Source organism: Larus michahellis, chromosome 6 (assembly GCF_964199755.1).
Source record: "Larus michahellis chromosome 6, bLarMic1.1, whole genome shotgun sequence".
In the NCBI taxonomy this organism is placed as follows: domain Eukaryota; kingdom Metazoa; phylum Chordata; class Aves; order Charadriiformes; family Laridae; genus Larus; species Larus michahellis.
Window position 1 is genome coordinate 9517505 of NC_133901.1, and position 24935 is coordinate 9542439.

The 24935-nt window shown below is 42.3% G+C and overlaps 2 protein-coding genes across 3 annotated transcripts in view; one reads left to right on the forward strand and one right to left on the reverse strand.

Moving 5' to 3' along the window:
- GMPS (guanine monophosphate synthase) overlaps positions 1-12663 on the reverse strand; it is a 28357-nt gene extending 15694 nt beyond the window's left edge. The window contains exons 1-5 of the mRNA XM_074589945.1: positions 12511-12663; positions 6636-6817; positions 2950-3064; positions 1251-1348; positions 129-232 (exon numbers count right to left, since the gene is read on the reverse strand). Of these exons, the coding sequence (XP_074446046.1) occupies positions 129-232; positions 1251-1348; positions 2950-3064; positions 6636-6817; positions 12511-12537 (526 nt within the window). The 5' untranslated portion in view covers positions 12538-12663. The remainder of the gene's footprint in view (positions 1-128; positions 233-1250; positions 1349-2949; positions 3065-6635; positions 6818-12510) is intronic.
- A 107-nt stretch (positions 12664-12770) lies between these two features.
- SLC33A1 (solute carrier family 33 member 1) lies at positions 12771-24370 on the forward strand. Of its 2 annotated transcripts, XM_074589946.1 has the most exons (6): positions 12771-13653; positions 16968-17158; positions 17814-17998; positions 18966-19083; positions 19943-20158; positions 21809-24370. In XM_074589946.1, the coding sequence occupies exons 1-6, from the start codon at positions 12888-12890 to the stop codon at positions 21974-21976; spliced, it is 1644 nt and encodes a 547-aa protein (XP_074446047.1). In that variant the 5' UTR covers positions 12771-12887; the 3' UTR covers positions 21977-24370. The 2 variants fall into 2 exon arrangements, with proteins under 2 accessions (XP_074446047.1, XP_074446048.1); XM_074589947.1 differs by lacking the exons at positions 16968-17158; positions 18966-19083 and having other exon boundaries at positions 12778-13653; positions 21809-23401.
- Positions 24371-24935: the final 565 nt, after the last annotated feature.

Here is a 24935-nt window from a genome sequence, read left to right on the forward strand (position 1 = left end):
AAACAATTCACTTATTTGGCAATTAAATAACAGAGATATTCTGTTCCCATTTCGTTCCAACTACTGTCTGCCGTATTCTTTCCCTTGGTGAATACTATCAAAAGGCAATTTTAGTGTAAAATAAATACCTGCTATAATGTTCCCAGACTGTGCAACCACTTTGAATCCATCAGCTACTTTATCCACACTATCTCCATGAGTGAGCAGCACAAGTTCTTCTTTCTGAAGGCCCCTAAACAAAGATTAAAAACTAGAATCAATCAATTAAAAAAAAAAAAAGAACAAAGACCTAGCTATCTGTGTTTCCAAGAGAAGCCATTAGGGATCCCAATAAGGGAACATCTTGATTGGCCAGGCGCATTTGAAATACACGCAGAATTTCCTTCCCAAAAAGTAATCTCCAGCTTTGAGATGCCTTCACTGGAAGCTGCCTAAGTTCTTTTACAACACATCCTTCATGCAAGAGGTAATTTGTGTTAGTTCGGAAGGGTTTGAGGTTTTTTGATGAACACACCAATATTGAAGTATCCCCTCTGACATGTAGAGCCATCTAGAATCAATGAGGATACTTGGAGTCCTGCTTTTTATTTCAACGGAGTGAAGTTTTCTTGCTCAAAACCAAGTGTTTTCAGGACAATTTGGGCACCTCAGACTTTAGACAGGGTATAAAGTTCTGCAGTAGTCCTACAGGGGAATGTTAATAAAACTGGAATGCCAGGTATGAGTAAATTGTTAGAATTATTACAAGAAACTTGAGAGGCATTGACAAACTACCAAGAAATCTAATTCTAGTTTTACAAAACATCACTAAACAATTTTAAAGGAAAGTAGAAAAAGAATGGTTTCAGAGTTTCTATTACCTTTCAAAAATTGGAAGGGTGCCAACCAATACAAGAGTAATGCACTGCACAGCAGAAGGAGATAAGAGCTTAACACAAAGATTCTCTTGTTGTGGTACACTTTATGGTGTCTTAAAGCCAACATTCTACTTTGAAATAAGGGGTTTACACCCTATTCCAAGCAAATACATCTGCATTTCTAGAGTCAATTGAAAAGTTATGCCTAAGTATTTCTTCAAATGAGTTACTTGCTTACTCATGAACACAGCTGTAGAAGTTTTATTAGAAATTATCAGATAAGCATGGGTGCAATTTTGCTATTTCCTTTAAAATAAGCTTCCTCTCATCTAGCCACCAATTTCCAGACTGGTATTTCCAATATTGTTTTGATAACTTAAAATGTCTATGTACCTGAACAGTGAACATGTGTTATCCAGAGTAATGCTGAACACTCCGTCTTCTCTAACACTCTTCTTGTGCACCGTACCTCCAAATACCTTATTCATCATCTGTCAAAACAAAAACATTATCTGAAAAAGCACTACACAACCTAGTACCACTTCATATCTCAGTCTGCCTATGACTGACAACAGCTCTAGCCCTCCAATACGTACCAACCTAGTTTTTCATTATTATACTCATTTAAGATATTATTTTCCAAAACAATAAGAATTCTCTTCAAAATTAATCACACTTCTGTATTGGGCTCGTTCCCTTCTGCTGGCATAGCTGGGGACTGCTGCCGCACACAATGAGCAGCAGAAATCCACAACAGTAGACAATAGGTAGAGATTTGCAAAATAATGCATATTCAATACTTGCATATAGAAGTGGGTGCTCTACAAATCAGCTGAGTATCTGAGGCCAGTTATCATAAAAACAGTTAAGCTGCTGAACAACAATATGATTTATCTATCTTTTAGTTAAAGGCCTCAGATAGGCTTAAACTTCTCAACATGTGGCTCCTCAGCTCTGAAGAAGCTATCAAAAACTTGAGTCCCAAAAATAACACTAAAGGAGTAAACTCTTAATAATCCTTACTATAAAAAGAGTAGTATCTGAACCAGGTTTTCTTTCTAAAACTTCACCTTGTCATTTGGAGTTGGATATCTGCATTTTAGATTTCAGAGGTCTCAAAATAAAGACTTTTTTTTTTCCTTGTAAATATAACTGGTAACGAAAAAATATTTTTAGAGTTTCACCTTCCAACTACTTTAACTTTCAGAGATTTAAGACTTCAGTTTAGGCCTAGTTTGATATTATACCTACTGTGCTTGACTGATTTCAATTTTTTTTATAATGAAGTAGTAGTGCGTTAATACACACAGTTCATTCATTTCCATAAAGTCGGCGTTAAGGAACTCCCCTACTTGAGGCTAAGTAACATATTTTCAGTTTGCTTGGCATTTTAAGACACATTTTAATATAACCTATGTTTCCCTTTAGAACAGGGAGTGCCACTACTGTTTCCGTAATTACCAGCCTTTCTAAAGGAGTTTTTCCAGCCATTATTCAGCACCTCTGAAGGCCTAGTAAATCACTAACCCTGGAAAAAAAACAAAATGCACAAGCAGAAGTCATGCATCTAATCCATCCCCTGTCTCCTTGGAAGTTTGTTTCTTCACTCAGCTTGGATATCCTAGATCACTGCAGGATCACCGCTCAGTCCTAAGGTAAATAAGTGTTTCATAAGGGTGGAGTTTAAGCGCTCTTAAGAACTATGCTAGAAACATTCCACACTTGAAAACAAAAGGGGAAAAAACCCAAACTATTTCACCTGTTTACATGAGGGGCACACTTGCCAATACCAACTAGACAGAATTAGTTAATGACTGCCAGGTTATATTTATTGTGACCAAAAAAAAAGGCAGTGTGGAACTCAATTCACATCACTTAAGTAAAGAAAAACCACTTATGCTATTGATATGGCAGAGCCAAGAGAAAAATACACAGTATTCTCAGTTTATAAATTAGCACTTTAGAAGTATCTTTTGCACATGTGGCATACTGCTTATATTTGAAAAGCAGGTCCTTTAGCAGTTCATCTTCAGTTAGTATCAGAAATGAGGCCTGGAAGATGGCTGAAGACAAACATATCTCTCAGCAGCACCTGCATGCCATAGCAGATTCCAAGAACTGGTTTTCCTATTGTAAATATCGCTGGGTCGAACCATGGCGCATCTTCTGCATACACAGAGTTTGGTCCTCCAGATATAATGATAGCTCTGCAGACAAAAGATAAAGAAAACATTAACTCAAATATATCATTTACTTTAAAATGTCTTTATTTGCTTTAAACATTGACATTACTTCATAATACTTTTAGAACTCTATATATCCTAACGTAAATTTTAATACAGATATCCTAAAACATAGCTTGTTTGCTATGCTACAGCTGTAAAAAAAGAAACTTACCAGAGAAGTATTTCATCAGTTTAAACAAAGTCAAATATAAACCATCTAAAAAAGTGACTGTATTTTAAATTCCTCATAGGAATTGTCAACTATGAGAAAAGCAAGATTGCTAGGATCAAAAGCAGAGCATTAGTATGAAGACACGTATACTTCATGGTGTCTGCGCCATGTGGAGGCAAGCTGCATTCAGAAAACAGACTCCCAAATTTCTAGAGCTGCTGAGAAAACGTCCTTTAATCCACCCTGATTACAAAGTGAGATGGCATTAGCCACAGGTTGTGAATTAAAAGTCCAACACATGCAAGTATTTATGGTCTCAAGTTAATACGTCACACTATCACAGAAAATTAAATCTTTTCAAAGAAGAATAGAGAGCTTTTGCAAACCATGATGATTTGCAAGGTTGTGAACTGCAGGACCAGCCAGTTGAGCAATGCTTTTTGGCCTTGGCCCAGGATCGAACACAGGTGTACCAGACCTTGGACTCATGTACTGTTTATTTCACAGAGAACATCAAATCTGTTATTCAAAGCAAGAAATGCAAAATGGGCTGAGAGAGAAGTTGCATACACAGGATTAAGCGCACCTAATAAAGCTTTCTTCCAGCATTATTTAGAGTGTTTGTCATGCAAGCACTGACAAAATAGAATTTTTCTATTTTTAAGCAGCAGAAACGGGTAGTGCTCCTACTACATCTGTACCACCAGCAGAAATAATCATGTAGTTACAAGCCCACATACCGAATGCCACCTCTCAACTGCAGTCACACAGGGTACCTGCTCCCACCAACACAGGGCTAGCCCTCCCCAGCAGCCCACCTCCTCGTCCCCCAGCCTGGGCTCCTCATCCCATGGCAGGGGACGAGGCGGAAGGCTGTATGGGGACACCCCTCAGAGCCAAAGCACAGTGGCTTGTGAACTGGAAGAGGCAGCGTTTATTTCTCTGTATGTAGGGATCTACAAGTGAGCTTTGGAATAAGCATACAGCTGACATTGGCGTAGTTTTACACTCAACAATCTTGATAACTAGTAGCTGCTGTACATGTACAGGCATTTCTGTTCAAGTTGGAGACACCATGAATTTCCTAAACTCAGACACTGCCAGAAAGAGCCTGAAAACTCTTAATGTCCGGTGGTATTACTGCTTCTAATAAGCAAATGCTTCTCTATGTGGAGTTAAGTGTACAGAACACTATTTAGTATTAATGAAAAGAAATACAGCCACACCTACAAATTGAACATTTTTATGACAAGTCAAAATCGTTATACACTGTCCTATTCAAAAAGTATAGTCTTAAAATCTGCTATTTTTCCATACCAATTAAAATCCCACAGAATACAGAAAGGTTATCCAATCTGCCGAAGCAAAGAAAAAAGTTATGAGTTGAGGGTGAGAGAGGAACCTGCATCTTCTCAACTGTCCAGGATAAATTAAAACCAGCATTAGACGTAGACTTTGAAAGTTTTACTGCAACACCATGTAATTTCTTACGTACCTTCTCGTGTTGGTATGAATACACCTTTTTCTGATTTACCTTAAACCACTTCCAAAACAACCTGAGCTAGCTTTGGAAAGCCTATTTGCAATGGATTAAAGGCACATCAGGAACCATGTAAAAATAGCAAGAGTAAAATGCATGCATTGATACCCTGACCTCAGGACTCACACCAGAGCTCAGACGGTGCCAGAATTCAGACTAATGCCAGGAGAGCCCCCAAACGTGACACCTTCTCAGCCCAGGACCTTGTGGAAATGGCTAATATATTTATGTCACATTTAGATGAAACTTGTCACTAGAGATTGTTCTGAAACTATGAAAATTGAGGAGCTGGCTTTCTAAACACAACTTGTAAATACAATTTAGCAAACCACTCAGTCTTGCTGCCTCTCAAACCTTAGCATAGACCAAAGCTCCTCAGCCCGTTCAATGCAGAGCTGCAACATGGAAACCTGACTATTCCCATGACACACAGAATATATCTCAAAATCTTGCAGGCAAACCACAAACTCATTTTTACGGCAGTCAGTGAATAAAGGCACCCAACAGCTGGTATCAATATTTGTTGAGCTTTCCTGGATGAGACTGTGGACACACAACTTATTGACCAATCTGGGTAACCGATAACCTGAAACCACTATCTTAACCTTGAGAAGTGACCTTTTGAATGAAGAGGTTTTGACACATTTTAGAGAGCAATTATTTGGAATGACAAGACCAACAGGTCTAATCACAAGACTTTGAAGAACTTTCAACTGTGAAAAGAAAGGGCGAAAAGGCCTTCCCACTACGAACCTGCATCAATACAGTACAGGTTTGAGACAAAACATCACTAGTACTATGATCCACACCTAAAACCCAACACACAGCAGATGCAGGAATTCCTTTTAAACAAGTAATTAGGTATGTCCATCTTTTAAAGACTTGATTGTTGGAGAATTACAAACAAGATCTGATAAGAGAAGGTAGAAGGTATTTTTCAGAACATTTCTGAAAGAGAAATTCTTCACACAGCAGCTACCTGACAGATCCAACAGGTCCTGGGTTTTCTGGTTTGTGTTTTCAGAAGAGATCAATAAGCTCCTATTTGACTTACTAAAATACACTGTTTACTGGTTCACTAATTACAATTGATTAGAAAAATGCAATTCTGCAGCAAAGCACTGTCTTATCTATTGTTGGGCACAACCAAGAAGTAGACACGCACTGTATTTCTGGATTTGTACCACACTAACAAGTAAGGTCTTTGATGATTTGTAGACTTCAGGGTATTTATTTTCCCCACACAAAAGAGAGGCATACCCTTGTAAGCCTAATAAAACAAGAAAAAGAAATGCACAAAGTACTAAATAATTGTGAGACCTTTCCTTGCTGCAAACAATGAGTGGTAGTTTCAGTTGGGTTTTTTTTTCAGTTGCTTCCCAGAAACAGTTTGGCATGATTTACCCCAATATGTTCAGTATCCAAGTTAGTTTAATTTAAAAAAAATAAATAACTAAGAAAATCTTTTTTAGAAACTCATAAAACTTGTTTTCTTGATCAATAGCTATTCTAGTTTAACAGGTAAAACAGCAAGATCATCTAAATTTCTCCAGATACATATTTAAAATGCGGACTCTTAAATTATACTTACAAATGGAAATGATTAAAATGACGTGAAGGCAAATAGACAAAATTCATACTGCCGCGCAAGTTTCCCCAGCAAAACTCAGCTGTTCCCATGGATAAGCTAAAGATGCAATCATTAACGTAATTACAATGAAAGCTATTGCACATAAAAACACAGGCAATTACTACTGCTGCCAACATCCACAGATACTGTCAGACAGAGAGGAGAGAACAAGCAGCACACACAGGCAGAGGCATCGCAGGAAACAACCTACCGAAACCCTTGTTCTCTGATTGCAAAGGCTGGCGTTTCCAAAGGGAAGATCTCAGACTGGACGAACAGCTCACGCACCCGACGATCTATGACTTTGCCGTACTGCGCTCCGGCATCGAGTATGACAACGGCTCCCTCGTAGTGGTGCTGCCCATCCTTGAGGTCTCCTCCGGTGTTCTCTGGCTGCGAACATCACTCATGTCAGCGCTTTATGGTGACACACTGCAGACCACAGACTTTAAGCCAGATCTCTTAAACAACTAACATCTGCTAAACTTGCTAAGGCTGCCTATAAGTTAATTTATGATTACAATGATAAAGAGTAGTGGAAAAACTTCTAAATGAAAAAAATCCTCAAATTTATAAGGACCAGTAGATGCACTAGCAAGAAAAAAGGGCCATGCATTAACACAGCACATCCCTTCCAAGCAGCCACACAAACATGACATCCCCATCCCCAAAACCAAACATGGTATAAATTACGGAAAAAAAAAAATGCAAATAAGCTAATGAAGGCAGAGCTTTCCATAAATAGTCATATGCCCTGTTCACCACTCCAGCTTTTTCCATTTTACAGTTCCATACAAAACCCAGCACACCCTATGATAATTAAGACCATGTGCCTTTTCCTCAAGCAAAACAGGACAGTGCAAAGTCACAAGAAAAATGTTTTTCCCCATCACACTGCCTCATAGGCTGAGCTTTCACTTGACATTACCTCCTGGAGAGAATAAAAAGGAGAAATTGAGAACAAATGTCTCCGCTAAAACAATTTTTCAAAAAAAGCTCAACTTTTGACTGCAGCATTCAAGCAGATTGCACATTGGAACAAAGCAATGGTTCTCTTTGAACCTGTCACTTTTGAATTGACTAGCCAACTTCAGCTAAATCTGAACGAGGGCAGGAAAATGCAAGCACAAGTTTGGTTGGTTGGTTATTTTTTTAAAAAAAATTATGAAAAGAGGCATGGCACTTCCATGGAAGTGTCCGCATCAGACGATCTTCAAGGAAGAATGTGAACTCAACTGCACTGTTATACACCAAGAAATTCATGCAGAAAAAATTCTGCTGCTTAAAGAAATCACTTATTTTGAGGGTGGTTTTCCCTTAACTTAAAGCTTAAACTGTTTCCTTGACAACGTACCTTGACGAAGGAAAAACATGGAAGGGTTCTGAGGCAAACACTGCCTCAAAACACACCTTGAAGCTTATGATCACTTCAAGTTTTAATTATGGCACATTAGAGTTGTTCTGCATGTTTGTACCAGGCAATGCAGCCTCTGACCCAGGGCTCACAGGAGGTCCCCACCACCGCTGCCTGGGCTCCAAAGGAAGCTGGGGCAGCCTGCAGCATGCCACAGTATTTCCACGTGGGTCAGATAATCACCCCCGTATCAACCACAGGTTGATTCTGGAGGAGAGCATCACCCTGCTGGGACACATTCTCCCCAACAAATAAATACACAAAAAAGGCTGCCTTTAAGCTTTCTTCGACAGCTACTGAGAGACACTTCAGATAATTGTCTTCAAATTAACCAAGGAAGGCAAGCACACTGGAAAATTCCGAAGTTTACGCTAGCTGGAAAAGGTTTTATCTAAATTAAAGGACACAAGCAGAAAAAAATATGCTAAATCCCTCAAAAGCCTAAATCCAGGTTAGAGTCAGTTACTTAATTTCTTTCCTTCAACTGGTAGCTGAGTGTGCTTCATGGGGAGCTCTTAACGACTTTTTTAGTCTTGGGTTATATAACAAAAAGGGCACATGTAGAGTAGAGCAGACTTCAGCAGCAAACGCCCCTTCAAAGCCCCTGCTCAGATGGAGAGAGGTCACCAGAACTGTCTTCCCTTCTGGGGAACTGGAAGGGAGGGAACCACTTTTAGAGTGATTCTGGGCATTTTCACCTAGCAATTTCTAAAGTAGTGCTTCTTGAGAGAAAGACCAACATCCTTATTCTTTTCTAATTCCATCTTGTGGCAAACGCTATTCCTTGCAGTGCTATTTCTTATTTAAAGTCTTTAATTGTTTCAGAGCACATGCTGTAGCTTGTACCACAAAGGGACAGAGCTCTGCAGCCCTCTTGGCTTAGTGTTCAAGATTGTCCACTTCCACCCACAAGAGACCAGGGTGGGATGTAAGGAGTCCCCTCCAGAGCCCCAGGCAACCCAGGGGTGCATAGCCAGCCCTTGCAGATGGGTCCACCTGCCAACACTGCTACCCACACATCATACCCATCATCCCAACCTGCTGACTCCTAAGAACCTGCAGAATGAGTAAGAATGAAGTAGCTGTGAAGGCAGTTTTTACATTTTACAACAAAAAAGGCTAAACCCAAGTTATTGTTGGCATCAGCTCAGCTGGACCGATGGCTGAGCTAGTACATAAATCTCATTTTCAGCGCCCTACCCTGAAGGCATCGAGCTGCTTTGAGCAGTCTGGTGTAATTAGCTGGGCCCAAGTAACAGCTGTGGGGGAGACACACGCGTGAAAACAAAAAGAGCTCAAAGTTACATCGGGAGTAGTTTGAAAAACATTGCATAAGGCAGCATAAGTAGGTCTATATCTCAAATGAACCTGCACCTTCCTTAGTTCTGCTCGGTAAAAGCAGGACAGTGATACGTACCCCTTTGTCACCAGCATGAACGGGACAATCCTCTGCACTGTAGTCACCCAGGTGTGAGCACTCAGCTCCCAAGACGGCAAACCCCCTCACTGAGCCGTCCCTGCTTCTTCGCTCTTGTTAGGTATAGCATCATTTGTACAATGATTGGAGGAACACTTTCACAGACAACGGCATCAACATTAGAATTATTTCTTAAGGGGTTTTGTGGCCCTGAAAGATGGCTGTTTAAGGCTTCAAGTAATAGCTCATTGCCCGAGTTCCACTGGGAGTCTGTTAATACCCTCCCAAAATCTCAAAAGCCAGCATCTAATCATAGCTCACAAGGTTTTTCCTCAGATGATGCTAAAGGCATATGGGCTAAAATCCAGTAAGAGTACTGCATCCATCAAGCAACACAGATCTTATGGGGAATATATAAGATGAGCAAGGCAACAGGCACCTCACCAGAAAAAAACAAAACAAAACAACATTCATCTAAAAACTTGCCGCTCCCTTAGATGTGGTCTTAGAGTGAACTACAGGCTGAAATATTTTTCTCTCAGAATTACACAGGGCACTGCCCGCTCTGCTTTTCTCCTGTAGGCAGCCTCACAGCACATCCCAGCATATGTCCAAGCAAGCCCCATCCCAGGAATCAATACAGGTGACTATCATCACACTGATTCTGCCAGAGGAGTTTTTGCACTTCATTTTTGAGCTAATGTAGAACTGTAAGGAGGTTCAGCTCTGAAAAGAGCCCAACAGAAACGTTATTGTAAACCACATGGAAAGAGAGGAAGGAGAAAGGTGGTAAGTCAGTACAGGATCTAGCTTTATTTAAAGGCACCATGTCAAGGCTAGAGATTTTGAACTCAAATTTAACAAGGGAAACTTCATTTAATAAAATCAAAAAAAAGAACAGATGCTGTTAACATGCAGCCAACATGGCAGTTTAGCTCATGTTTGTATACCATATGCATGCTAGGGAAAGATGAAGAGGATACCAGGCAGCCCAACTCCTGCAGGAACAGGGTCTATGGAGCCTGCACCTCTTCCTAGTGGGGATTCTCCAGTTTCTAATAAAAGCTGTTTTTCCCTTCAGCAGGGGCATAACTAGAGTTCCTTGTCTTCTCCTGGTCTATTTTCACAAAAATCTGTAGAAATTGCTTTTTTTCACAACTTCTGTTGAAGTTGGTTCGGCAGGTGCCCAAGGAGGTTCAGGTGTGGGGCACAGCAGACAGATGCACCAGCCTGATGTCCCGAGAGTGGGACTAAAAACAGAATGGAACTTGTGTACACCAAGAGAAAAAATGGAGGAACAAAGTCTACATTCAGATAATTTAAATCACAAGTCATCCTGAAAAACACATCATATGTGAAGGATTCCTACTCTCCTCTGTGACCAATGAACCAAATAAACTGATTACACCACCAAAATGCTTTATCTCCGGACTGCCATTTCTCTGTTTCAGAGACGCAAAACCTGGAACCAAGGTCCCGACTGTCACCTGAACTCTATCGCCACCTCCAACTGCACCACGAGGTTCAGCTTTAATCCATCATTTCAGCTTTACCACTTAGTAACACTGTAAGAAAAAAAACTTTCATTGCTCTTGGGTTTTTCGTGCCAAAACCAATAATTATCAGTTCTATAACGAACTGTGGTAGGAGACTTGCCATAAGGCTTGCATTACCAGCTAAGGACACCACATATCTTATTCCTACCTAGTACTTTAAACTAAGTTTTGCAGGCTCACAACAGCCCACTTCTGCACAATCACAGAATTTTTCAGCATTTCACACTCCCACACGCTTGCAGGATTTTCATTAATGCAATTTATAAAACACATTAGCATACAGAACAGTCATAATCTGGAGTACCAAGAAGCACCTGGCAGAGCCCAGTCTGCAGCAACAGCCCTTCTGTCCGAGCCCTCAGCTTTCACCCACAATAATAACTTCAGACAAGCCTAAACCAGGAGCCTTGATCTGGCACTTTCAAGACAGCACAGGTTTTACAAGAGTTTAATTGTTTCCCTGTGGTATTAAAATTAAGCAGGTATAAGAACACTTACTCATAATTTTTCAAAGTATAACAGGAAAGCAACTCCTTCAAACTTGGGCAATCCGCGAGACTGATACAAGAGCCCCCAACCCGTTATCTCAGGCAAACTTTAATTTACATAAGTCACATGCAGATTTCCAACGGCTGCTGGGCCTGGCCCCCTGCGGAAGCCACTCTCATTACACGCTTCCTGCAAGTGCACGGCTCATGGAAGATGAGCTCCGCAGCACATAGCTGGCTGTGGGCGCGAGCACCCCGGAGAAGTGGAGTCCTGAAGAGCAGCCCTGGCCAGGAAAGGAGATGGTGCCAACGGTCAGGGAAAAATGTGTCAGAAAACTTAAAGCAGCAACCAACTAAGCGCTTTAAAGAAACCCTCAGAGTCATGTTTTCTTGCAAATTAGATAAAACGTCTAAAACATGGCTTCTATCCTACTACAGAAGCGACTTGAGACAGCTTACAGGGCTTTGGTTCAGAAGTTGCATTGTCAAGAAAAAAACTTCTATTTCATAAAGGCGCATAAGTCGTTTTGTCCCCCCGCCATGCAGGAGCCACGCCGACACACAGCTTTTTCATCACTGTCGCTGCACACGGGACCTGGGGCGATGGTGAGGGAGCAGCGCGGTCCCGGGGGTCACCGGGACGGGGCAGCGGGCCCCGCGCAGGCAAACCCGCAGCAATTAAGCAAACCAATTTTTCTCTCAGGTTGGCTGAATAAGTTGCCGTGCTTATTAGGACGTAACGCCAAAAAAAAAGAACGTGGCTAGCTGCTAGGGGAGGTGCTGGCCATACCCCCGTTTCGGTTTCAGCCCGCAGGCAGCGCAGGCCGTGCGAGGCACTGGGCGGCCATGGGCTGGGCCCCACCGCGAGCCAACGCTTAAAGAAACCCTACCAAAAAAACTGGATTGTAAAACTAATTGATTTTTTCCGAACAGCCCCTTGCGTGACCGAGCGGGCAGAGCGGCGCAGGGGACAGGGGAGGCGGGCAGCTGCCGGCAGCGGGCAGGCAGGCACCGGCCCCCCGCGGCCCCTGCAGCCGCCTGGCCCCGCTCCCCGCCGCAGATTCCGGCCTGCTCTGGGGGGAAAGGCCGGACCCCACCACGCCGTATGCGACAGCCAGGCCAGGCCCCAGCGGCACAAAGCGCCCGTCAGGCCCGGGGGGGCGGCGGGCAGCGTCCCGGGCCGCGGCGGAGGGGAGCGTGGCAGCACTGACCTTGGCGTCTCCGTTGCAGAGGGCCATGAGGGTTGCCAGGGCGGGGAGCGGCAGGCGGGCAGCCCCGAGGCGGGGAGGGGGAAGAAAGGGCGGCGAGGAGCCCCCACCGCCGCGCCGCGATGAGCTAATGCCGCCCGGCTGCGCCGCGCCGCCGCGGGGAGGAGGAGGAGGAGGAGGAGGAGGAGCCGGGGCGACTACCTGACGTAAGCGCGCAGCGCACCAATGAGGAGCAGCCACGCCTGCTGTTGGCCCCGCGTGCACGGAAGGGGCGGGGCGGCGGTGGCTGGTGGCGGACGGGCCGGTGCGCGGTTTCTCCTCAGCGGCGGCGTCCGCTCCCGCCTCGGCCCCCAGTGCGGTCCCGCGGCGCTGCCGCCGACATGTCGCCTGCTATTGCGGCCAAGGAGGGCGGCCGGCAACGCCGGGCCGGGAGCCACCACCACTACCTGGACGTGAGGAATGAGGCGCCGCCTGGCCTGGCGCTCTGTGGGGATGGACTGCCGGGTGGCGAGGCTGAGGCGCTGCTGTTGCCGCCGCCGCCGCCGGAGGCAAGCTCCCGGGGGGCGCGGGGGTGCCGGGCGGAGCTGGGCAGTATCCTGCTGCTGTTGGTGCTGTACGTGCTGCAGGGTATCCCGCTGGGACTGGCGGGCAGCGTCCCCCTCATCCTGCAGAGCAAGAGCGCTAGCTACACCGACCAGGCCTTCTTCAGCTTCGTCTTCTGGCCCTTCAGCCTCAAGCTGCTCTGGGCCCCTTTGGTGGACGCCGTCTACCTGCGGAGCTTCGGCCGCCGCAAGTCGTGGCTGGTGCCCACGCAGTACATCCTGGGGCTCTTCATGATCTACATGTCCACCCAGGTGGACCTGCTGCTGGGCAACGGGGAGGGCCGGGGCCCCAACGTGGTGGCCCTCACTGGGACTTTCTTCTTCTTCGAGTTCCTGGCAGCGACTCAGGACATTGCAGTGGACGGTTGGGCCCTGACCATGTTGTCCAGGGAGAATGTGGGCTATGCCTCCACCTGCAACTCCGTGGGCCAGACGGCTGGCTACTTCCTGGGCAACGTCCTCTTCCTGGCCCTGGAGTCGGCCTCCTTCTGCAACAAGTACCTGCGGTTCCAGCCCCAGCCCCAGGGGATTGTTACCCTCTCAGGTACTGCTGGCCTGACGATGCTGGGATGGGGATGATTCTTCCCTGAACCTAGACCAAAGCTCCATTCAGAGAGGGCGGTGGTTTGGCACTGTGAACTGAGCAGCTTTGGGTTCTCCCCTGCCCATGAGAAAGCACAGCCTGCCAGGAGGCTGGTAGAGTCCACTGCTGCATGCACTGAACTTCCAGGCTTCTCTGGCCTTATGAGTGTGGGAAACTTGCCTTGTCATTATCTTGGCTGATCTAAGCACTTTAGAGACTTCCCCCCCCCACCCCCCCCCGCTTTAATGACCGTGGAATAGGTTATTGTTTAAAACGACCCAAACAAACCAAATGCTTTGCCTCTTATTAAGGAGGCCTTTTAAGAACATCTCCATCTGGGAGGAAGGAAAGGGGAAATTAAAAAAAAATAATTAATTATTCCAAAATGGTGGTGTTCACAGAAATAGAAATGACAAGTGTTCAGGATTGACCACGTAGCCAATTTCTCAAGGAAGGCCTTATTTTAGTAAATTAAGGGGGATTTTGTTTTCTCTTTAATGAATTAATAGTGTCTGGTAATACCACCATACCTAGCTGTTAGTGTAGGGATGTTTTCTGTTTGATGGTTTTGGCATTGGTTTGGGGTGGGTTTTTTGTTTGTTTTTGATTTTTTTTTCAGAAAGGTTATATGTAGTGGTTGATATTTGGCATATTGCCTGGAAGATGTTTAAATACATGTTTTGTTTGCAAGGTTGAATTTAGCCAGCTCAGCTTATGGGAGGACAAGAAAAACTGGCACCGCTTCTGGCTGCAGTCTCAAAGTGACCATGGCTAGCAATGAAGAGTAAATTCTCATGGTTTTAGTTTCTTTTCTGTCTCTTACATTGATGCTCTTCCTGTATCATGTAAGAGAAAAGGTATGCCAAAACTGAGTGAATTGTTGTTTACAGGCTAGTTTTCGCTTTCTGTCCTGTACCTATCTTATTGATAAATCAGGATATCAGTTTCCAAGACTGCTGTACTTATTTTGTCTGTGCAGCTATCACAATTGCTAAGTAGTCTTCCACTTTCCTTCCAGTTGATAACCCTATGTAGAGTAGCCCTCAAAGTAACCCTGCTGGTTTATTGCTTTCCTTTGTTTTCCCTTACTGTGTAGTTCATAAGTGCTGGTGTGTCTCTTCCCTCTTGCTCCAGCGGCAGACTGATGTCTTTTACTGCTGATGCAACCTGCAAATCACTAGTGTAGTTAAGAGAGCTTGGTTTGTCTATTCTTACCTCCAATGTCCAGGTTTTTTCTTGTCTTCATTTTTTTCTCTCAGTACTGTTTGCATAAATGGATTTGTTACTATTGAAAGAGTGCTGTCTTTGAAAAAAAATAAAAATATCCCAAAATCAAAAAACACCAATGCAACCTGTATAACTTGTCCTGGAGTACTAACCTGGGTGGAGTAAGAAAAGCAAATAGCTCTGACACTGTAGTTGCAGGATATGTTTTTTTGGGTGGTAAAACTGGCTGCAAGAAGTTTCTCATCCCTTGTTCATGTGACTGCCACAGTTTGCTGTGTCCACATTTCTCCTGAAGCAGCTGTAGAGCAGTACTGAAAACCAGCTCACTGAAATGAGGAGAGTGGCTCTCTGGTCCTAGCACAGGTTGTAATGGGGCTTGTGATAAGCCTGTTCAGGCAGTTAAAGGAGCAGAAAATAGTTTTAAAATAATAGCTTTTTGCCCATTCAGATCTCTGAAGGCTTTTGTAGGCTGTGTGCCGATGCGAGGGAAAGAACAAGTCAACACTTTGTGATCCCAAGTCAACTTCAAGTTGTGCAGCAGCAACAGCGTTAGTTGTTTGCCATGCAGTCACATGAATGCCTGTCCCAGCATGATGGGAGAGAGGTAAAGCGCAAGTGCAGGAAGAAGGTACCCCTTCAAGGCAGCGCAAACTTACCTGGACTGGTGACTGTGGAGCACCTTTTTTCCTGGGAAGAGATGTGTAGCTGTAGGATTAACTAAAGCTGTTGTGATCAAACACCAGTCCCCCCATGGACACCTCGTTGATGGTTATTTTCAAGCCTGGTCTGTCCCCAGTCTAGTTCAAAGGTTTGCTTTGCCCCCAGCACAACAGTTTATTTTGCTCATAATAGTGTAGAGGCAGAGACAAAATAGGGATGGGGCTAAGCAGCACTGGTGGCACCAAAAACTTTATGCTAGAAACTTGTTGTGTAAACTATAATTTTAAAAAGTTCTTTTGCTTGTAGCCTTTTAGTGGACTATATGGCTGCCTTTTTTTTTTTTTTTTTTTCTTTTTGGTAATCCAGCCATTACTGTATTGCATCTGACAGGGCTGACCTGATCAGGAGTATTCATGCGATGATGCTCAAAGCTATTTCTATTCCTGTCCTCACACTGTAAGTCTCACTGCAGTGATAATGCTTAGTGCTATTATTAGAGTACCACTGCTGTATGTCTTTTGTAAACAGTAGCTGTGATTAGCATGACTCCCTGAAAATTCATCTTTTACTTAAAAATACATATTCAGGGTACCTTTTTTAACAGAGAAGAGAGCAATCAGACAGCATTGGTTATGGGATCTTCTTTACTTTAGGAAAGGGAGAAGTAGCTGGTGTGGAAGCAGCAGAAAATGGTTTGAAATGCCTTTTTTTCCTTTTACACTGAGAATGCTGGGATATAGCTAAAGTAGTCTTTCTGTGTTTTCTTACATGCTTGTTGTGCTTGTCGCTCTTCCTGTGCATAAGAAGCAGCTAATAATTGACTAAACTTTTGCACTGTCTTTGCCCTTTCACCAGCCCTTGCTGCTTTCTTTCAAGTCACCGTGAGGCTTCTGAAGTTGCTCGTGACCAGGAAGATAAAAGGCTACTTCTGTCTTACCCTCTGCATGTTACTGAGTTCTTTCTTGCCCCTTTCATAAAGGTAGAGGATAGGATTAATTTAGATTAATCCATTCACTAACTCAAAAAGTACTTGCCATAAAATATTGGTGGGTTTTTACTACTGCTGCCTTCAAATCCCCAATTTAGAAAATATTATATCTGCTTAAAATAGAGTGCTTGAGGGTTAGCAAGTATAATAGCTACTTAAAACAGCCATATTTGAGTGACGTGCTACTTGATGACTGTGTAAGAACTTTCACCAGGCCATCTTTACACTCATAGGTATAAATCTTTTGTTTCCTTCAGCTGGTAGATAGATACTATATAGGGAGAATAGAACCGAGGCATGGAATAGTTACATGACTACACAGTAAATCAGCTGGGGAGTTGTGAATGACTTCTTCCTCTGAAGTTTTTTCCCTGTCTTGTAACTATTTTTTCCCCTCCAGATTTCCTGTTTTTCTGGGGAACTGTCTTTTTAATTACCACTACACTGGTTGCCCTTTTGAAAAAGGAAAACAAGGAACTAACACCAACAAAAGAAGAAACAAAAGGCATCACTGATACATACAGGCTGCTATTCTCAATAATCAAGATGCCGGCAGTTCTTACTTTCTGTCTCTTGATTCTCACAGCAAAAGTAAGTAAATACATGTATGAATAGTTGGATGCTGCTGATATCAGTCTGAAAGGTAGTTGAATCCCTGCAATGTAACTTATATGTTAGTTTTGCTAGTGGTTATCATCAGAGTTACAAATTTTCACATAAAATTGGAAACAGAATTGTTTATATCATCGTGCTAAGCAGGGTTATACAACAGAAAACATTTGTTTGAGCTTTTTTAAGTGTTTACACAAGCATTAAAGAGAAGTTTGATTGCAATCTAGTATTAATTTGTTCTTAAACATTTTTTAAACAGTTATGGTTTTTGTGTAGTCTGCAGTTAAAAGGACAGAAAATGTTTCTTTTAACCTAAATCTTGTTCCCAGAATCTGCAACTCTGTGCAAACTAGGTTTCCATGGCTTCTTGTTGGCCATCGTGGATACTGACAGCAATTAAGGCACAAGCATGAATGTCATTGCTCTGTTTAATGTTCTTGGTATAGTTTTGGCACTGATGACAAGAAGAGTATGCAAGTGTAGAACATGGTTCAGAACGGATTTGGAAATCAAATGAGACACAAAAGAATTGTACTCTATCACATTTCTCAATTTACTTAATACTGAGTAACCTGAATTTCTAGCCAAACTATCACTGCTTTCCTCAATTTATTTTTTCTAACTTATATTGCAGGTTGGATTTTCAGCGGCAGATGCTGTAACAGGACTCAAATTAGTGGAAGAGGGAGTCCCGAAAGAGCACTTAGCTCTGCTAGCGGTTCCAATGGTTCCTTTACAGATAATATTGCCTCTGATTATCAGCAAATACACAGCAGGCCCCCAGCCACTGAACACATTTTACAAAGCTATGCCTTTCAGGTAAAACCAAACAAATCTTGTTTGACAGAAACTTAGTAATTTGTGTATTCAGATCAAGTATAGGATTTCTTGTGTAACTCTTAAACTTCCAGATACAAGAAAGTATGTCAGAATTCTCATAGTAAGTAGAACTCTGTGTCTTGTGCCTTGATTCATGTAGTAACATGTGTAAGCAAGTGGAACATGAGGTGTTGTTAAGGTACATATGCAACAACATTAGAGCAGTACTCTCCTGCTCTTACTCAATGTTGTTAGTTCCTTATTCATGAACCATTCTGACTAGATCCGGGACTCTAGCTGTAAAATTACGCGTGCTTCCCAATGTAAGAGTGGCAGAACGCATTGACAAGTCATTTGGTGCATCTACTGGATGTGTGCTTTACTGAAGTAACTGAGGGTGAAAGAAGCTGAATAAGGCTGATATGGACAAGGAAACATTTAATTTCTCTGTTACATGTTTTATATAGGAGTTTGCTTATGGAGTTCTAAAACCAGCGAATCCAGCAGATTACCTAATACTGTGACTGGGTAAATCATGTAACATGTCTGTAACGGGTAGATGCTACTTTAACATGTTCTTATGCAACTATATATGTTTTTGCAAAAAAAAAAAAAAAAAGAGTAAGTTTTCCTCCAGCTGAATTTGGTTAGATGTCTTGTGTGTTGCTTTCCACAAAAAATACGTGTCTGTTGGAGGGGCAGGGGAGAAAGCTAGTATAGGAGATCTGGTAGTGAATTATGTTTATATGGATGATAGAATTGTTTAGGTATAAAACGTTTACAATTTCAGTGCTTGTCAGATATTTAATATCTAATTCTATCTAAGGCAGAAATACCTTTAAGTATTTACATATAAACTGTTTTAATGTATTCTGTATGTATAAATATTTGAGAGTAGCTTTGTATCAAGGAAACACAAGGGGAAGAGAATTACATGAATTATGTATTATCTTTCATATTCTTCCAGATTACTGCTTGGTCTGGAATTTGCTTTTTTGGTATGGTGGACTCCTAAAGTAAAACATGAAGGAGGATTTCCTGTTTACTACTATGTTGTAGTATTGTTGAGTTATGCTTTACATCAGGTAATGTATACTGTATGTGGGAAGGGGAGAGGGATGGGAGGGTATTTATATCAATCGACAAGAGGACTATAAATGCTGTTATCTGCTTTTCTTACTTACACTAGAATTCATCTAAGTCTGACCTGTTGTGCTGTGTGGCTATATTTTGTTTTGATACCCTTGCCAATATGATTTCTCTTTCTTCCATGTGGTACATTAGACGTCTTCTATGAAGTTACTTTTAGTTGATCAGATCTGCTTTTGTTTCATAGATTTCCCCCCCCATCCCCCCCAACCAGAAGCTCAAAAGCAGGGTGGCGTTGGAGAAATCCCAGCATTCTGGCAGAGTTTCGCAGACGTGATGATTGATGATTGTGCTTGTTGTGCAGATCTGTAAAGTTATACGGTCTTCATCCTAGAAAAAACTGCATTACTGATTTTGAAGGAACATCATAATGGATCTGATCCAAAGGCCTGGAAAACAAACTCCTGATAAAAACTGGGCTTTGGATCAGAACTAAAGTGTATGCAATGCCTTGAGAGTTTATTTTAAATGCAAGAGTCTTATTTTTATGTGCTATTTTAGCTGGCCTTATAGTTCAGTTTGATAACCTCAATCATTCCGATGCATGTGAGGCTGGGTCCATTTCAGCATGACTTGAGACAAATGGCAAGGCTAACTTCTTGGTATGACAAGAGAGACAGACTGACAAAGTAATTTCTCTCTCATGCAATTTTAAGCTGTTGGGATTACTTTTCAGTCAATGTTGCTAGCTTCAAGTAATCTCTTAAAGCAGTTTTTATCTTGGGGTTTTTAGTCGTCATTGTCCGTAACTGGGGAGACCTTACTGTCCTGTGGGTTTTCTTCCTTTTTCTATAGATTACGCTGTATAGCATGTATGTTGCAGTAATGGCTTTCAACGCCAAAGTCAGCGATCCACTGATTGGGGGAACCTACATGACACTCCTAAATACTGTGTCGAATCTGGGAGGGAACTGGCCTTCCACTGTTGCACTCTGGCTTGTGGACCCACTTACGGTGAAAGAGTGTGCAGGGGCCCAGGAACAGACCTGCGGAACTACAGTTGCTGCAGAAGTAAGTTTGGAGGCTGTAAAGGTCTTTGTTCCATTATTTTCAATGAAATTGGTTCTCTTGGTATTTTTTTGCCATTGAAAACCTTCATAGTGCATAGCTTATGCTTAAAAATTCCCACCAATTGAGCTAATTTCCCGTCTGATAAAATTAAGTCTGTTTTTATCTTTGCACTTTTAATAACTAACATCTTACCAAAGATTTGCTGTTGCAGAGTAGTTGTCCATTTCTTTTTGGGCTGGCAGGAAAGCCTGGTGGTAGAAGCACTACATTGGTGCTACGTTTTCTGGAGTGTGAGGAGGCTGTTGTTATATTTTTGAGAGTAAACCCTGCTAAGTTCAGAGTTTTGTAATTAGGAGCTCTGTTCTTGTCAGGCTGTCTGTTCCCCAAGTCCTTTAAGTTTTGTGATAGGTTTTTGTTCCGTCTGTCTTTCTGGAGGCTTCCTATCTGAATACCTTTATACCTTCTCCCATGATGTTACTTTGCTCTCTTGTCTTTGATCTTCACTTTCTATGTGAAATTGAGCGGTGTCACTGGCTGCCTTCCCAGTTTTGGGGAGCCCTGTGGAAGAGAACAAAGAATGTGCTGTGCTACTGTACACAGATCAAACAACACGACGCAAAACTGCTTGGAAAGCAAGGTTTCAAATTCATCTCCTCATGAGCAAATTAGGTGTTTGGAAGGGTGGAAATGTTTTAGGGGTTTGGGGGATTTTTATTTCGTACTCGTGTCTGAGATTTCACTCTTGAATGCCAGGACTCTTTGGGATGTGGAGGTTCTAAATAAACAAAGTGTTCTAGGAGTCAAATGTGACTTGTTTGAACTTGAGTTGCAGCTTTTACTAGTTACAGACGGGAAACTGCTTCCCCCTAATGTGTGCTTTTTCTGCCTGTCATGGGCTTGCCACTAATTAGGTTCCCTGGGCCTGGGCCTCTAGTGAGCTTAAGTCCTTCCACCTTCACCTCACTCCCCTGATCTTTTTTTGCATCCTCCCAGTTGGTAATGTTCCACCACCACTCCCTTACTCCTAATCTGATTTTGACATGTCTCAGAATAATGAAAATGCTGGCAGAACCTCAAGTCGGAGGATTGATTTGGATTATAGCAGTATTGAAAGCTGAACAATAGCAGAAATGATCACGTGCTATACATGTACCTTTTAAATTCTGGAGTTTTTGTCTTCCAGTTCTGCAACTAGAAAACATCCTGGGCATGTTTTTCCCAGAGATACGTGGCATTTTCTACTGTCCGTTTGCAGACTCAGTGTGGTGAGATGCAAGGGTATAATTTCTAAGGAAGTCATTTGCATGGCTCAGAGGGGAAAAAAAAATCTTCATGGGATTAAGAACAGTGCCTGTACCTCCAGGCCAGGATGAGACAGCTGGACAGTTTCTGTTTTCTAGAGTTAGCCCCTTGGGCAAATATGTTCCACTTGACAAATGTTTTATAACAGTTTTGTTACTTTTCATAGCAATGGTACACTTGGAAGCCTCTCTTACTAACTCCATAAGCAGATTAAACAAATATATTTAGTCATAACCAAGAGCAAGTAAAAAAATAACAGTGGATATTTAATGCCTACTGTCTAAAAGTCTGTGTTTCTGTATCTCCCAGAGAATACTTAATGCATCAACTTCTGCTTCTGTCTTTCAGCTCTGCACAAAAGCTGGTGGTTCCTGTGTTACTACCTTGGACGGTTACTACGTGGAATCTGTCATCTGTGTCATTCTGGGATTTGGTTGGTGGTTCCTACTTGGGCCAAAATTTAAAAGGCTGCAGGACGAAGGACAGTCTTCGTGGAAGTGCAAGAGGACCAACTGATGCAGTTTAAATATTGGATGGACTAGCAAGGTCATTTTAGTTTTATTACAAAGACATATCCCATAATTAATAAACAGGAATATAGGTATTTTTAAATGCCACATCACTGAAAAAAGGGGTGGCTGAGACCGTGGTATGTTTGTATGTGATACCACTTGCCCTCCCAATGTTAAAATGTAAGTTCAGAAAGTAACTGTTAAAAAAATGGCACCTATGTACTACTACATACATATCCCTAAGCTCTAGCTTCAGAGTCACGGCCGCTGGTATAACCAGCGTTTGAATTTCCATATAGTAACTATGGAAAAGCTAATGTGCCATGTCTGTCTAAACAGCAGCATTGTCAGCTAAGTTCCAGCTCTTTATTTTCAAACAGAAATGATCTGACACAGGGAGTTGACCCGGGGAAGGATGTCAAAGGCATTTTGACTTGTAGGTTAAGCGTGTTCTACTATGGAATTCCTTGTGGGAAGATAAATGTAAAATGTCTGTGGGCTTTGTTTCTTCTCACTTTCTGAACTGTAACCACATCTCAAAGGATGGAACGTTTCAGAGATTCTTTTAAATGTATTTTCTGGCTTTTATAAGCTTTAAAGATTTATAAGAAAATATTTTTATAAACAAATTACGTTTGTTTAATTTATTTCTGCTGTTTCAAAGCATTTTGATTTACGTTCAAGGTACTTTCTTGACAAAAAAATTGTTGTAAGGTAGGACTTAAGAGTAACGCACAATACTCTAGGCCTTGAGTCCTGAAGATATAAATTGGACAGAGCAGCAGTTAGCACACAAAGGCAGGCTCCCAAGGCCGGGGGCACGCAGGCCTTTGGAAGGCAATTGTTATTTTGAGGGAATGAATTGATAGTGTTGTTTCCTCTATGTCACTGAAATGTCTGAACATTCAGAGTCAATATCAGTGGAAAAAAACATGATTATTCCCAGCTAGGGGTAAGAAAAGATGATCAGTGCCTTTGGAAGTGATTTGGTGATGACAAACTTGCCAAATTCCCAGTGAGTTGGTGTACAACTTGCTGTCACATTTATCAAACAAGCTAAATCCTGTGGTAGAGCTGCTACAGAAACTTATTCCTGATGCTGTGTAGTGGAAACATTCCCGTTGCATTTGTCAAAAATGAATTCCCTCCTGAGTGCCTTAGTGGTGTACAGCAAGCATACTGTACGCCAAGAGAGAGGGCACCTGGATAATGTTGGATGTATATGGTACATCGTTATTAAAAAAGAAAACTATTAAAAATACCTTTGAAAGGTACATGATTTTCTTCTCCATTCTGTGTTTTTTGCCTTGTCAATATTAGAAGTATTGCCTCCTGAGCTTTGTGTTCCAGACTCCCGAAACGGGTTGTGGATCTTTTGTTGCTGTATGTTTTAAGAAAAAAGTAAATCAATACCAACTTTTGACTGACTGGAAGGGACATGGGTGTGTACAGTGTCTACATGACATGAGGAGTAAGAAGGTGTCCAGAAGAGGACAGTGTGACCAAGTGCTTCCTCTGTCTCTTCCCCTCTCCCTTCTCAGGGGGATGCCCTTGGCAGTCAGTGGAAAGCCAAACCCTGAGCTGTAGATTTCCCCCAGCTGTGAGCTGTGGTCCAGCCACACCACGTTCTTGCCATTTGTTTCAAGTACAGCAAAATCAATCAAGCTAAATAAAAGCACATTGTTTTTATTCCCTAAACTAGAAGTTTTCCAATTTCACCTCTGCATAAGCACAAAGAATGCAAGAATATTTCAGAGATTTGTAGTCAAAGGTGGATGCGTCTGTCAGTTCTAGCCAGATCATCTCCACTGGATTAACTGCGTATGAGGCACTTCGGTTCTGTGTCTTTACTGGAACAATGGGCCACTTGCTTTAATCGCATCTTGTCCATGCCTGGAGATTCTCGTTTGTTTGTTTTTTAGTTTTTCTGAGTTTGAGGAAAAACTTCTCATCTGCAGACTGTGGGAAATCAAATTCATAGATGTTTTAGAGTATGCTTTTACTTTGCAATTTTGTTTCACTATTTCTGAAGGTGCCGGTGAAACTTGTTATTAATAACAATGGGTTGAGAATTGCTTATCAGTACATTAGATGAACTCGGCAAAATCAAAATTGAACACACACTCCAAATCAGTAGTACTATATATGATGGGACCTAAATCAAGTAACTGTTTCCTCTCTCCCACTGGAGAAACAACTGATGGAATAGGTTTTTTAATCTATGTTGCTATTTTGTAACACAAGTCAGAAATGTTACTGCTATACCAGCTGATTAGCTAAAAAGAATCAGTAAACTTTTGGTCTTGCTACTTTTTTTCTCCTAACGAATTTTAAAGTGAAATAATTTAATTTCTTTTGAAATATTAAAATTATTGTAGAATTAAACATCTTTAACATTAAAAAAACAAACAAACAAAAAAAAAACTTTTCAAAAGACAAGAAAGAAGCAGCCCAACCTCTTCCTTGAGAGTCTGTCATTGAAACGGGAGCTGGAGGAGTGATACCAGGAGCTGCTATAGATCCCTGAGTTACTGCGGGGCTGTGTGGTCCTGCGTGACCCGAGAGGGCCCGGGGGGAGTCAGATGTGTGTTCTCTCTAGCAAAAGGGAAATGGCAGAAATTAGATTTTTGTAGGTAAAGGGTTTGTCCTGATTTAAATTCCTGATCAGGCTCATTGTGAAGTGAGACAGGTCCCAGGGGAGAGGGTGGAGCGAAGGGCCGGTGCAGCAGGGCATGGGAGGAGAGGGAGAAAACAGCTTTCCCCTTCTTCAGCGCCCGATACACAGGGCTGTGTCATTGTGGGGACTTGCCATGCAGGAAAGTCATCAGCACCTGCGCTCCCCAGTGTAATTTGTTGTTTCACAAGACTTCCTTAAGAGGCAAATACTGGTGCTCCAAAATTCAATTCTGTAATTCTAGTGCCCAGAAAGAGCATGGGTAAGGCAAAGTTTAAGGTTTGACAAG

Excerpts from the sequence above, each read along its gene's own strand:
- SLC33A1 (XM_074589946.1), top strand. The coding sequence starts at position 12,888 with ATGTCGCCTGCTATTGCGGCCAAGGAGGGCGGCCGGCAACGCCGGGCC. Across the intron at positions 13,654-16,967 it reads GGGGATTGTTACCCTCTCAG|ATTTCCTGTTTTTCTGGGGA; the intron begins GTACTGCTGGCC and ends TTTCCCCTCCAG. Across the intron at positions 19,084-19,942 it reads TGAGTTATGCTTTACATCAG|ATTACGCTGTATAGCATGTA; the intron begins GTAATGTATACT and ends CTTTTTCTATAG.